This window comes from Panthera leo, chromosome B1 (genome assembly GCF_018350215.1).
Source record: "Panthera leo isolate Ple1 chromosome B1, P.leo_Ple1_pat1.1, whole genome shotgun sequence".
NCBI lineage: Eukaryota > Metazoa > Chordata > Mammalia > Carnivora > Felidae > Panthera > Panthera leo.
This window is the reverse complement of record NC_056682.1, coordinates 127,071,865-127,086,481: the sequence shown is the minus strand read 5'-3', so window position 1 is coordinate 127,086,481 and position 14,617 is coordinate 127,071,865. Positions and strand designations below refer to the sequence as shown.

At 34.7% G+C, this 14,617-nt stretch overlaps 1 protein-coding gene across 2 annotated transcripts in view; it reads left to right on the top strand.

Annotated features, from left to right (window-relative positions):
• The window catches only part of GRID2 (glutamate ionotropic receptor delta type subunit 2), a 1,444,174-nt gene that overhangs the window by 1,327,004 nt on the left and 102,553 nt on the right, over positions 1-14,617 (top strand). For both annotated transcript variants that reach the window (XM_042935882.1, XM_042935881.1), the window contains one exon: positions 3,180-3,346. In XM_042935882.1, the coding sequence (XP_042791816.1) occupies positions 3,180-3,346 (167 nt within the window). The remainder of the gene's footprint in view (positions 1-3,179; positions 3,347-14,617) is intronic.

Genomic DNA, 14,617 nt, shown 5'->3' with positions numbered 1-14,617 from the left:
CATTGTATATTTTTTATCCATTCCTCTCTTGACAGACATTAGGTTCTTGTTATATCTTGGCTATTGTGTATAATATTGCAATGAACATGGAAGTGCAGATATCTCTCTTAGACACTGGTTTCATTTCCTTTAGATAAATAACCAGAATTGAGATTGTTGGATTATATTATAGTTCTACTTTTAATCTGGGGAAGAACCTCTATAATATCTGTACCAATTTACATTCCCACCAACAGTGTACAAGAATTCCCTTTTGTCCACATCCTCACCAATACTTGTTATCTTATGTCTTTTTGGTAATAGACATTCTAACAGGTTTGAGATGATATTTCATTGTGGTTTTTATTTGAATTTTCCTGATGACCTGATGACCAATGATGTTGAGCACATTTTCATATATCTTTTGGCCTTTCGTATATCTTCTTTTGAGAAATGTCCTTTTCCCATCTTTTAGTCAGGTTATTTATTTTTTTATTTTTATTTTTTGCCATTTTTGAGTTGTAGGAGTTCCTTATGTATTTTGGATATGAATCCCTTATCAGATATGTGGTTTGCAAATATTTTGTTCTATTCTGTAGCTTGCTTTTGTCACTCAGTTAATTATTTCATTATATATACAGAAGCTTTCTAATTTGATACAATCTCAATCATCTAATTTTGCATTTGTTGCCTGGCTTTTGGTTGTCTCATATCCAAAAATCACTGCCCAGGTTACTGTTAAGACACTTTCTTCCTATGTTTCCTTCTATGAGTTTTAAGTTTTAGGTCTTACATTTAAGTTTTTAATCCATTTTGTGTTGATTTTTGTATATGGTGTGAGATAGAGGTCCAATTTCATTCTTCTACACATGACTATCCAATTTTCCTATCACCAGTTATTGAACAGACTATCCTTTCCTCATTGGATGTTCTTGGAACTCTTATAGACCATCAATTGACTGTAAATGTATAGTTTTATTTCTGAAATTTCTGTTCTGTTCCATTGATCTAATTGTTTTAATGCCACTATCATATTGTTTTGATTACTGTAGCTTTGTAACATATTTTGAAATCAGAAAGCATGATGCCTCCAGCTTTGTTCTTCTTGCTTAAGATTGCTTTAACTATTTGGGGTCTTTGTGGTTACATGTCAATTTTAGGATTGTTTTTTCTATTCCTGTAAATAATTCCATTGGAAAAAAAAGAATGCCATTGGAGTTTTCATAGGGATTGCATTAAATCTGTAGATCACTTTGGGTAGTATGGGCATTTTAACAATGTTAATTCTTCTAATACACAAACACAAGATTTCTTCCCATTAATCTATGTCTTCTTTAATTTCCTTCCTCACTCTTTTGTAACTTTAAGCATATAAATATTTTACTTCTTTGGTTACATTTCTTCCTAAGTATTCTGTTATTCTCATTGCTATTATAAATGTCATTGTTTCTTAATATCCTTTTCAGAGAGTTCATTGCTTGTGTATAGAAATGCCACTGATTTTTGCATGCTGATTTTGTATTCTGCAACTTTACTGCATTGCTTTATTAGTTCTAACAGCTTTTTTTGTTTAGTCTTTAAGATTTTCTACATATATGATCTTATCATCTGCAGGCAGAGATATTTTGACTTCTTCCTTTCTGATTTGGATATTTTTATTTCTTTTTCCTGTATAATTGCTTTGGCTAAGACTTCTAGTACTATGTTGAATAGAAGTGGTGAGAATGGGCATCTTTGTCTTCTACCTTTGTAGTACTGGAGTTAAGTCCTCAAGGGGATAGGCTGCTTTCAGGAATGTAGACAGAACAACAGTTGGTTAGCCAATCACTGAGAACAGCCCTGTCTCCTGAAAGTATTATTCAGTCTTAGATTCTGTCACAGTTACACAACAAGGATCCCAAAGCTCCCACAAAGGTACTTTGTTCATGGATGGCTGCCAAATTGTTGTTTCTATGAGAAGACCTCCTATTCCTTCATGTTGCTGATACCACTTCCTCTATCTGTATTTATATGTAAAAGTTTTCTTTTTCCCTAGTCAGATTTAGCAAGAAATTGCTTTCTAAACAAACAAACTAGCTGAATATTTGATTTAATTATTAGTTCTGTTTATTTTGTGACTTAAATTCTATATTTATACATAATTTTTAAATTAATTTTATTAAGGTTGCCTTTTATTTTTGATAAATTTGTAATTTAGGGGAAAAGTCACACTTATACATAAAAGATAATCACTAAAAGGTGTTGTAAACAACCAGGATCAAGTTATGTTTCCTAAATGATGAGAGGGAAGATTGTATAATTATTTTTTCCTCATTTCAATGCCCAACAAAAGGGTTTCATTTAAGTCCAGCTGCAAAATTTGCATAGACCACACTTGGCAACAGATAACTTAGAATAACATAAGATAGGAAATATGTCTTGCCAGCAAGGTAGTGTTAATTATTTTTCTTCAGTGAGAGTTTGACTTACAACATTCATTTAGAATATAGGTCACATGCAGGGGCACCTGGGTGACTCAGTCGGTTAAGCCTTGGACTTTGGCTCAGGTCATGATCTCAGGGTTCCTGAGTGGGAGCCCACATCAGGCTCTGTGCTGACGGCTCTGAGCCTGGAGACTGCTTTTCATTCTGTGTCTCCCTCTCTTTCTGTCCTACTCCACTCACACTCTGTCTTTCTCTCTCCCTCAAAAATAAAACAAAAAACATTTAAAAAGATAGAATATAGATCACATGCAAGGAGACAATACCTATATCGGGTGAGTAGAAAAACCTACCTGGCTTAGAAGCCTAATAACCTCGTGTTAGAAGCCAATATCTCTCGTAATAACTAAAAAAGTGTAACTTCCATGTCCCCAAAGAGACAAGTCCAATTACAAAAATTACTGCACTCAGAGAAGCTCAAAGACATGGCTTCTTTTCATATATTTATTGTTTTCCCAGTCCAGATGAGATTTACTACTATAAGCTATGTTGCCTGGAAACATAAACAACATTCTAACTTTATCTCATTTCCAAGAGAACGGAGCTTTAAATTAGCCAAAAGCCAAATTCTCATTCAGAATATGTATGTAGAAATATAGGTCCTACCATGTTTTTATACAACTAAATATACACAAATGTAATATTTTTTACCTTGTCTGTATAACTTAAAATTCCAAACTTAAATCCTATTTTCTGCTTTTATTCTCCATATTTTCACAGGTAAAATATGGAAATTATGCATTTGTATGGGATGCAGCTGTATTGGAATATGTGGCTATCAATGACCCAGATTGTTCATTTTACACCATTGGAAACACCGTTGCTGATCGGGGATATGGAATTGCATTGCAACATGGCAGTCCTTACAGGGATGTTTTTTCACAAAGGTAAGATTTGTGTGTGGTCCAAATAAGGAGAGACAAAAAAATAGAAAAAGAAAATCTACTTGATTACCCATTTAGTTTTATTACATTTTGTTTTCTTTGTTTGGAAAAGCATAATAAATAACAATAATAAAAGGTAGTTATAAATGTTATTAAATGACACATTCATTTCCTAAAGCATGTACTGATGTATTATTTTTTCCATAAAAAGGGAGAAATATTGCTGCATATGACTGGTTTTACTCTTTAAAAATTGATATGCAAAAGAAAGCAGTATGTTAATAATTTTTTTAGAACTTAATTAGCAGTTTAGTCTCTGAATTTTTAAGGAGTAAGTGTTGTAGCAAAATGAATTCATTCCTATGAATACTAAACCATAAAATAAACTTCAGGACAAAGTTAAATGTACTTAGGACCAGGCTGATGTACTGAAGCACATAATGATAGGATCTTTCCATCTGAATTTCACAAAGGAAAAGAATAAGAATTTTAGACTCCCTCACTTGGCATCAAAGTATATGAGACTTTGTCACGGAATTAAGGAGATGGTAAATTAAGAAATTATATTCATCCTCAAATTCAAGTTTTCTTTTATAAATTTTTTTTAAAAGAAAAGATTTTGAAATGTGTATTTTAGATTAACAGTGTGTATTGAAAGACCTGGGCCTGAGAGGCACTCCCAAAGATCACTGCATTTCATTCTATCTACTATCAAACAAGTGTGGACCTAAGAGATTGCAGTAGCTTTTGGGTAGAAGTATATTTCATTTGACATTGATACTGCATTTTGTTTATTTTCTAGATATTTTGCAACCTATTTTCTAAAAACCAATGCCAGACCAAGAGGGCAGTACCAGGTAGTACTATGGCCCCAAATTTCAAGCTATTTGGGTTGCATTCCTCCAGATTTTAGGATAACAAAAAGCTAGGTATTTTCATTAAAAAAGCAAAAATAAAAACAAAATTAAGTCAGGAGTCCAGAATTGATGTCCAAACTCTCCCATCAGCTGACAAAAAATCTAGGCCTCTCTCCTTATCTACAGAAGAGGAAGTGTGACAAACTCCAAGGTCTGTGTTAGACAGCTTTTCTGTGTAATAAACAAGCCCCAGAGTACCAGGGACTTTTTGCATTCATGAAATGTAAGGCTGTGATTGGGTGAAGGTCTGCAGCGGGCTGCAGGTCAACTTCTCATTCCAGGGCCAGGTTGGAGACGTGGCCCTATCTGGGACAACCTGTTTTCACAGCAATGAGAAGTTGCAGAAGGGGCTGCCAGAAACCTGCAGTGCTGCTTGTGCTTTTTAATTGGTTGTGGCATATACCACATCTGCCACAAACCACTCAAGAAAAAGAGTCTCATGGCCAAGCCCGGAATCGATGGGGGTGGGGAACTGTACTTCACATAAAGGGAAGAAAGAAGTAAATAATTATGACCAAACATACAACCTACCAGTGGCTCCTTATGGCTCTGAAAACATCAAAAATGACAAAAATGAAATAAGAATAAATTAGGAGGTAAAGTACTTATGTATAAAAAATGATTAATCAGTTAAAACACCTTTATTGATGAGTAGATTCTAAGGGGAACAAACTGGAAATCAGTTATGCTGTAGAGATCTTACCTGGAAGACACTTACAGTCTAGTTGGAGATTCATGGCCCATGCACATGAAACAATGAACAATAGAGACATTTCTAGAACTGTGTGCTGACATTTACATATATACAGTATCAGTATTGCATCTTTATATTGCACTAAGTTGTGTAGCTGAGATATTGAAAGAATTGAATACTATACAGAATGAAGAGTTAATCAAAGGAAACATGAATGGAAGTTCTCCAGAAAAGGTGAGCTCTGAATTTGACCTTGAAGGATTAGTAGAGAATAGTTAGGCTGAAAGGAAAACATAGATAATTCTTGGAGAAATGATGAAGACAACAGGGTAGAAGTAGGAGAGAGGAGAATATGTTGAGAAGCAACAAGGGCAGCAAGTTAATTTGAAAGGAAATTCGAAGTTTGGAAGTTGTATTGTAGACCACAAGCAGCTGTGAAAACCTATAGCCCATTCTAGAGCCGGGGGGTGGGGGGGGGGGTGGGGGGGGGGGGAATGAAGCAGGGGTATTTAAGGCAGGGTTAATCTAGTTTTGAGTTGAAGGATGGATTAGGATTGACAAAACTAGAGCAAACCTGGAAGCATGAGACAAGGAAGGCATAGTTCATAACTGGGCAATGGACTTCTATTTGAAGAGAAGAGAAGAGATTAAAAAAAAAGAGATTTTTTTTTAGAAGAGATTAAATAAATAGAAGAGATTAAAAAAATAATGTTTATTTATTTTTTAGAGAGACAGAGACAGAATGTGAGTGGGTTGGGGCAGAGTGAGAGGGAGATACAGAAACCCAAGCAGACTCCAGCCTCCAAGCTATCAGCACAGAGCCTGACACGGGGCTCTGACTCACGAGCTGTGAGATCATGACCTGAGCTAAAGTCAGACGCTCAACCGAGCCATCCAGGTGCCCCTAGAAGAGATACTTCTAAGCAAAGAGGCACACCGTTGTTTTTAACTATTTCTATAGTTGTAGTTAACTGGGCTTTTCTTTTTGTTTCCCGAACTGATTTCTGGGTCTTTTATGCAAAAGAAGAAGCCAATAAAATCAATACACAAACATAATGGCAACTAAAGAAATAGTTAATAAATCACTCTAAGTGTTCCATTTCTTATTATCCCTGTGGCGCTTTACCTAAGAGAGATTTTTAATTCTGAGAAAATACAATCCAGTGAGCTGCTGAAAAACAATACTAAGCATTGAGCATTATTTTTCCTTTGATTTGCATTATGAATGTTGGCAATTTAAATTGTCCCTTTCTGTGGAGCTCCTAAATAATGACCTATGTATCCTGGTTTCCTGGACATCTGAAAGAAGAGAAATCTAGGAAAGAAACATGATCTGGCGACTGTTGATGTGCCAATGCATCCTTTTATACACATGTGCCACATTAATCTATTACCCTAACTCCCTCCCTGAATTCAGAAAATATGTGCATTCATTCTCTTGTGCTGTGGCCATTAGGGAAAAGATATCTCTTTTTTATTAACTGATTTAAAAAATTATAGACCATAAAATTTAATCATTGTAGTACACCTTAGAAATTATTATAAACAACTTTAATACATCAACTTATCCTGGGCTCTTGATTATGCTAGATCACTGATTGCTACTATAATTATTTTCAATGAAAATGATAGCATTCAGGGTGATTTTTATATGAAGTAAATGCTAATTTCTTCTCAGGTACCTATACACCTATACCATGACTTATAAGATACCAAAGTATTCAAATATGTAATAAATATTAATATCTAATAAATATTATATGTTGATATAGTAACTACATATATTATGCACTATCTGCCAAGTATCTTATATGCTTCTATACTTTAATGACACTTCAAAACAATCATATGAAATGCTCATTTGCTTATTGTATGTTTGCATATTAGTGCACAACTATTATACTACAAGTGAATGTGCTGAATGGATGGCCTGAGCTTTGGCAAATGTTAGGTTAAGCATCAGAAACACAGGCTATAGGGATCTACTCACTTTACAATTGTATGATTGTAGACACACTCAGGAATGACTGTTAAGGACCAGTAAATGCTACAGTATATATAATCATAGAATCAGATTGAGGAGTTTTGTTTCCTTGTCTGCACAAATAATAGATAACTTGGCAGCAGAAGCTGAAGTATTTATGCAATCTCATCAGATAGGCCAGAGTTCTAGTGGGTGAGTGATGTTTGCAGTGAATTCTGTGACACCATTTCATCAAATGCGTATGTGGCCCTTGTCTTGTAATAGGTCTTTGTATACAAAAATTATTTAGTCAAAAGCTGTTACATTAAAAACATTTAAGAGTAGAAGAGAGCTGAATTTTTCAGTGATATTATTATTCTTTTAATAAAATAAACTCCAGTGTTGATTTCAGAATCTTAACCATTCATAAGACTAAAAAATGATTTAAAAATATTTATTGAGCATTTAGTATGAGCTCATCTCTGTTCTCAAATCTTAGTGGATACCAAGGAGTAATTAATTCATAAGTTTAATGTTATACTTCATCAATAAAAAAAGTCCCTTTTTTGCCTATTGGCTTCTATCTCTAAACTTTAGGAATGAACCACCTAGTCACACAAAAACAAGGACATATTTCAAATTGTATGGAGAATGATTTTGTTGGATTCATGATATTGGTACAGACGCATAAATAATATTTCAATCTAGCCACAGAATTTCAGAATTTTTACAAACGGAATAATCGGTAGTTCCCTTTTTATCAACGATGGAACTAGTTCAAAGGGGTAAATTACTTACTCAGAATCACAAAAAGCCATAAAGCTAGAAAATTTTCAAGAGCCCTAATTCCATGTCCAGTTTTCTCATCATCATGCACCCTATCTTCCCTCAACTTTCTTCTAAAAGCATATAAAAATAATACTATATTATGTTTACATGTGCCAAATTTTGAGTAGCAAAATGTGGTTTGCAAAATGAAGCAATCTGTGAGGTAAGTACTAGTATTATCCTCAATTTATAGACACAGAAGCTGAGACATAATGAGGTAACATAATTTGTCCTAGTTCACAAAGCCATTGAGTATGAGAGCTGAGATTCAAATCGAGACAGTATGGCTCCAAAAATTGTCATAGATGTTTAACAATCTGTGTTTTAAATAAATACTTACAGATTGCCCTTTCTCTCTCTGCCCGCCTTCCTCTCCCTCTTGGGGGCACAGAATAGCATTAATCATAATCCTTACACATGACATACTTTCATTTTTGGTCCATAAATGACCACTTTTATTTGTTTAATTACTTTTAATTTTCTTGAATATAGCCTCTTTTTTGTTGTTGTTTCTTCCCTTTGCATTGTTAACTGTTAGAATATCTGTGCTTCACTTTGTTTTTGTTTTTGTTTTTATTTTTACCAGGGCCCTAATTTCCAGAATAGCCTGGACAGGCCAGGCATAATTTTTTTGAACTGAAGTATAGTGTAATTGACATACGATATTATATTAGTTTCAGATGTACTAAAAATGATTCTACATTTATGTGCATTATAAGATGCTAACCACAGTAAGCATAGTTACCACCTGTCACCATACAATGTTATTACAATATTATTGACTATATGCCCTTTGCTACACTTTCCATCCCAATAACTTATTTATTTTATAACTAAAAGTTTGTACCTCTTCATCCCCTTTACCTGTTTCACCCATCATTCCACCCACATCCCCTCTGGCAATCACCAGTTCATTCTTTTTGTTTATGAGTCTATTTCTGTTTTGTCTTATTTGTTTTGTTTTTTTTGGATTCCACATGTGAGTGATAGCATATGGCTTTTGTCTTTCTCTGTCCAACTTACTTCCCTTTGTATAATAGCCTCTAAGTCTATGCATATTGTCACAAATGGCAAGATTCCATTCTTTTTTATGGCTGAGTAATATTCATATATATATATATCCATCCCATCATCTTTATCCATCTATCAATGACCACTTAGGCTTCTTCTACATCTTGGATATTTTAAATAATGCTGCAGTGAACATAGGGGTGCATATGTCTTTTTGAATTTAATGTTTTTCTTTGCTTTGGTGAAATACCCACAAGTGGAATGGCTGGGTTGTAGGGTATTTCTATTTTTAATTTTTTGAGAAACCTCCATACTGTTTTCCACAGTGGCTGAACAAGTTTACATTCCCACCAACAGTGCTTTCTCTACATCCTTACTAGCATTTGTTGTTTCTTGACATTTTGATACTAGCCACTCTGACAGGTATGAGGTGCTATTTCATTGTGGTTTTGATTTACACTTACCTGATGATGAGTGATGTTGAGCATCTTGTCATGTCTGTTGGCCATTTGTATGTCTTCTTTTAAATAATGTCCGTTCAGGTCCTCTTCCCATTTTTTCATCAAATTATTTAGTGCTCAGTTGTATGGGTTCTTTATATATTTCGAATACCCTTATCAGGTATATCATTTGCAAATATCTTTTCCCATTTAGTAAGTAGCCATGTTGTTTTGTTTTTCCTTCATTGGAAGGCTTTTTAGTTGAATGTAGTTCCAGGTTTGTTTGTTTGTTTTTACTCTTGTTGCCCTTGCTTGAGGAGACAGATCCAAAAACAAACAAACAACCAAAAAATTGCTAAGACTGATTACCCAAGAGTTTACTGACTATGTTTTTCTTTTAGGATTTTTATGGTTTCATGTCTTACATTTAGGTTTTTCATTATTTGCGTTCATGTTTGTATATGGTATGAGAAAGTGGTTGCGTTTCATTGTTTTGCATGTAGCTGTCCAGTTTTCCAGCACTATTTATTGAAGAGATTATCTTTTCCCTATTGTATATTCTTTCCCTTATTGTTGTAGATTTATTAACCATACATGCATAGGTTTATTTCTGGGCCCTCTGTTATATTCCAATGCCCTTTGTGTCTATTTTCGTGCCAGCACCATACTATTTTGATTACTAAAGATATGTAGTATAGTTTGAAATCTGGGAGTGTGATACCTCCAACCTTGTTCTTTCTCAAGAGTGCTTTGGCTGTTTGGGGTCTTTTGTGATTCCTTATAAGTTATAGGATTATTTGTTTTGTGAAAAATGCTATTGGCATTTTGGGAGATTGCATCAAATCTGTACACTGTTTTGGGTAGTGTGAACATTTTAACAATATTAATTTTCCAATCTATGTATGTGCTATATCTTTCCATTTGTGCCATCTTCAATTTGTTGCATCGGTTTCTTATAGTTTTCAGAGTATAAGCCTTTCACCTCCTTGGCTAAATTTATTCCTAAGTATTCTATTCTTTTATTCAATATGAAATTATTGCCTTAATTTTTCTTTTTGCTAGTTCATTATTAGTGTACAAAAATGCAAAATATTTGTGTATGGTGATTTTGTATCTTCAGAATGCATTTATTAGTTCTATTAGTTTTTTAGTGGAATATTTTTTTTATGATGTTTATATTTATTTTTAAGAGAGAGAGAGAGAGAGAGAGAGAGAGAGAACCAGGGAGGGCCAGAAGAGAGGGAGACACAGAATCCAAGGCAGGGTCCAGGCTCTGAGCCAGCAGCACAAGCCCAATGTAGGGCTCCAACTCACAAGCTATTAGATCATGGCCTGAGCTGAATTAACTGACTGAGCCACCCAGGCACCCTTTTAGTGGAATCTTTAGGGTTTCAACATGTAGTATTGTGTCATCTGCCAAAAGTGACAGTTTTACTTTGCTTTACCAATTTGAATGCTTCTTTTTTCTTTTCCTTGTCTGATTGCTGTTTGGATTCAGAAAAACCACATTAGATCTTTTTCTGTCTTAATATTTCTTACAGTTTACTTCTTGGGTCCTGCCTCATGTTGGTAAGCCCCTTGAGTTCAGGCATATGTCTCTACATCTCTAGTGGCTACCTTTGTGCAAGCATAGAGTAATCAGTTAACAAATATTTGATGAATGAACAAAAGATCTATCTAACTTTTTGATCAAAGATTATCCCATTTACTTATATTCTAATAAATTAAATACCTATTCTTTGTGTTTGTTAGGAAAGAAAGAAAGAGAAAGAAAGAAAGAAAGAAAGAAAGAAAGAAAGAAAGAGGGAGGGAGGGAGGAAAGAAGGAAGAAAGGAAGGAAGGAAAAGAGGGAGGAAGGGAGGGAGGGAGGAAGGAAGGAAAAGTCTTCTATTTTCTGTTACCATAATAATTTTTTTTCTTTCTGGCATTCTCCAATTATTCATATAATGAGTAATAAAAACTTAGAAGAAAAAAGAAAATAAACACAGCACATGTCCACCTTTCTTTCCAGCTCCCTGCTATTAAGAACTTATATACTTTCATTCCCACAAGGAAGGTAGGAAATATTCCTTTAACTTGAAAGCTTAGAGCCCTAATCCTTTTATTCACCAATAAGAATGAGGTACTCTTAAACTACTTTGTTCCCTTTTCGGGAAGAGAAAAAAAGCTGATTGCCCAGCTAGCAATTCCAAAATTAACCTCTGCACTCAGAAGGCTGGAAGGAGCTCTCACATAGACACTTATAACCGGAAGTTAAAGAATTGTTTTCCCTTTGGGTATACATAATATATACAGTCTCTGGGCTCTGAGAGTAGGAGTGACGTTATCAAGATACATGTGTAAATATTTAGCAATATGAATTTATACATTACACCGGTATGGATAATAAATGTTGAAAAATTTTAGAGAAAAGGAGATCATTGCTGAGTAGAATAGAGCTATTTTACTAGACTTGAGCTAGAAAGCTTCAAGGATAAGTAGAATTTGGATACGGGGACAAGTCTAGGTGAGATACTCAGGAAAACATGAGGAAAGTATCAAAATGAAAAAGTCACCGCGTGTTGAGAGACAATGAGGAGGAATAATTTGGCTGGAGAGGATAGTGACAGGTGAATAGAAGCAGAGAAGCTAACAGAAAGTGTGCTACACCAGAGTACTGAAGATAGCTGCTATTTATGAAATACATATGTGCTAAACATTTGATGTGTCTCATGTAGTATTTACCACAACTCTGTAAATTGGGCATTTATTAATTTCTTTTTTTTTTTTTTTTTTTTGCATTTTATAAATTTGAGGAAATTGAGACTCAGGTAAGTATCCTACCAAAGTCACACAATAATTACAAATGGAACTAGGACTCAAACCCAGGCTGGGGCTTATGTCCTCACTCAGGACCCCACACCAGCTCCATGAGGCTCTGAGGAGAATATCTGGACACAGGAGTATTTGAGGAAGCCAAGGTGTTGGGCTAAACAAGACAAAGCCTAATTGAGAAAAGCCATTTACAAGGCTTTTGTAGTATTCCGGCTGTGAAGTGGGGAGAATATCCTCAGATTGAGGAGAAAAGATTAGAAAAAAAGGTATCGTTTGAAGAGGGGTAGAGAGGACTTGGTGGCAATCAGAGGAGTGCATATAATCCAGGAATCTGAAAGGGAGACAATGTGCAGTTTCAAGTGGTCACAACAGCTTTCTCTTGTGTTCTCCTTCCAACTCTTATTTTTCTTTTTCGACCATTTATTGCAAGTGTTGCATCAGCTCAGTTTCACCTCTGGGTAAAATCAACTGGAAAACGATTTCTAGATTATTTTTTAAAAATGTAAGTCACTACCCAGTGCATATTTATTTTAAACAGCCTTCCAGCTTACAGACTTTCGTTCTACAGTTGCTCAAATTACATTTACATATCCCTAGTGGTAGTCTTCTGTCTCACACATCAGGTACTGTTTTTAAAAATAAAAAAGTAAATAAATTTTACAAAATACATTCACACACACCACTGAAACCAGCTGGTTTCATCACATCCACATTGTCTGTTCTGGATCAAGAAAACAAGATAATTTAGATGGTCATGTTTATACAAAGTAAGAAAGAAAAATGTTTCAGGGGATGCAAAACAAAAGCAAGAGAGAGGGCATGAAAGATTCACTGTCAAATAGAGACTAAAGTAGAATAAAATAATAATATACATTTGTACATGCGTTTTCATTTTAAATAACAACATATTTTAACTAATAAAGTGTTAAAGGAAATTATTGTCTCTTCTCATATTATATGCATTTATTAAATAAGGAATAGCCTCTGGAAGCCATAAAATAATATACTATTCCTATTTCAGAGCTGTCCCTTTTAAAACATTTATTTTAAACCTAGAATTTTGAATTTATGGAACTTTGGCAAAAGAGAAAAAATGAAGTAGCTGATTAGTCAGTGATTTTTTTTCTGTTTCCTGAATTAATATTCTCTGGACTTTACCCATCACCCTGACTGCTGCTTCTGGTGGAAAACCTAAGCAATTCACATTTGCTTCAGTGTTTGGCCTATGCAAATGAGAGTATAAGTACAATTGGTGATATTTCCCATATGGAGATATTTCAAAAATATTCATCATTTGGGCACCATATGATTAGAGGTTAGTTTTATTAATCTCGTAAAGCGGTAGCCAAATTTTAAGAAAATTACCAGCCTTTACTCTCAAGAAGCAGACAGCATTCTTAATGCTGAACACAAACCCAACCATCAGATAGTGCAATCCTATGGAGTAGATTTTGAAGCGTTGCAAGATTCTATTTTCCTTGCACTTACGTCACACAGCATTTGGGGAATACTTCATCCAAGGTACAAGAGTGGCCCTTATGAACAAGCGTCTTTATTAGAATTTTCTGAAAAAAAGTACTGAGGCACAGGGAAGATAAATGACTAGTGCAAAGCGCAGAGCAATATTTCAGCTGGATAATGAGCCCATGACATTAGACCAAGCTGCTTTGCAAGAAGTCTGATCAGTCCTTCATTATTTTGTAAGATTTGGGCTGTTTCTAGATCTCAGGAAGTATTGTTTCATTCAAAAAGCAGTTGTTTTACAAAAAGCATAGTTATTATAGTGGCATAAATTAGGTGTGACTAAAGGCTGAATTTTTAACGAAACATTTAAGAACTTAAAATTGGAAATGTGTACTGCACTTGAAAGCACACATACACGCACACACGTGTGCACACACACGCGCACCTGAGAAGCAATTATAAGCCTCTCAAAAATACTCTATCCCATTATACTTACGTCATACTTTTCCATTCAAAACACTCATCCTACTCACCAGACTTAGCCCCAACATATTTTTCACAGGGAAAATTTGATGTCATTGAAGATAATCAAAGAATGTGGTGCTTTTTTATAGACCCTTAAAATATTGTAAGAATAACAACGTGGGAATAAGCATGTGGGCTTGCATGATAATTACCTTGATAGAAGGAACAACCATAGAATATGAGACGTGAATATGACTTCAGCATGCATTTAGAATTCCCTTATTTTACAAATGTGAAACTAAGAAGAGAAGTTGGATGACCTGCCCAGACTTTAAATTTAGATCAGGAAAAACAAAGAAACAAAAAAAACTTAGGTTGGAACATGCCCTGGGGACCACAAATCCAGGCTCTCAGTCCAGGGTTCCATCCCCACCCTGTTCTGCCAATCTCTTTGTTGAAAAATCAGTTTTTTATCCTTAGAATTCATTACTAAAATAAATGTTTTCAGAAGCATAGCTATATCTTCTATAAAGGAGCAGAAATATTAGTAAATATGTTTAACAGAGTCATAAACATGACTAGAACACCTGTTTAAAAATTGTCATTTTTGGAGCACCTGGGTAACTCAGTTGGTTAAGCTTCTGACTTCAGCTCAGCTCAGGTCATGATCTCACAGCT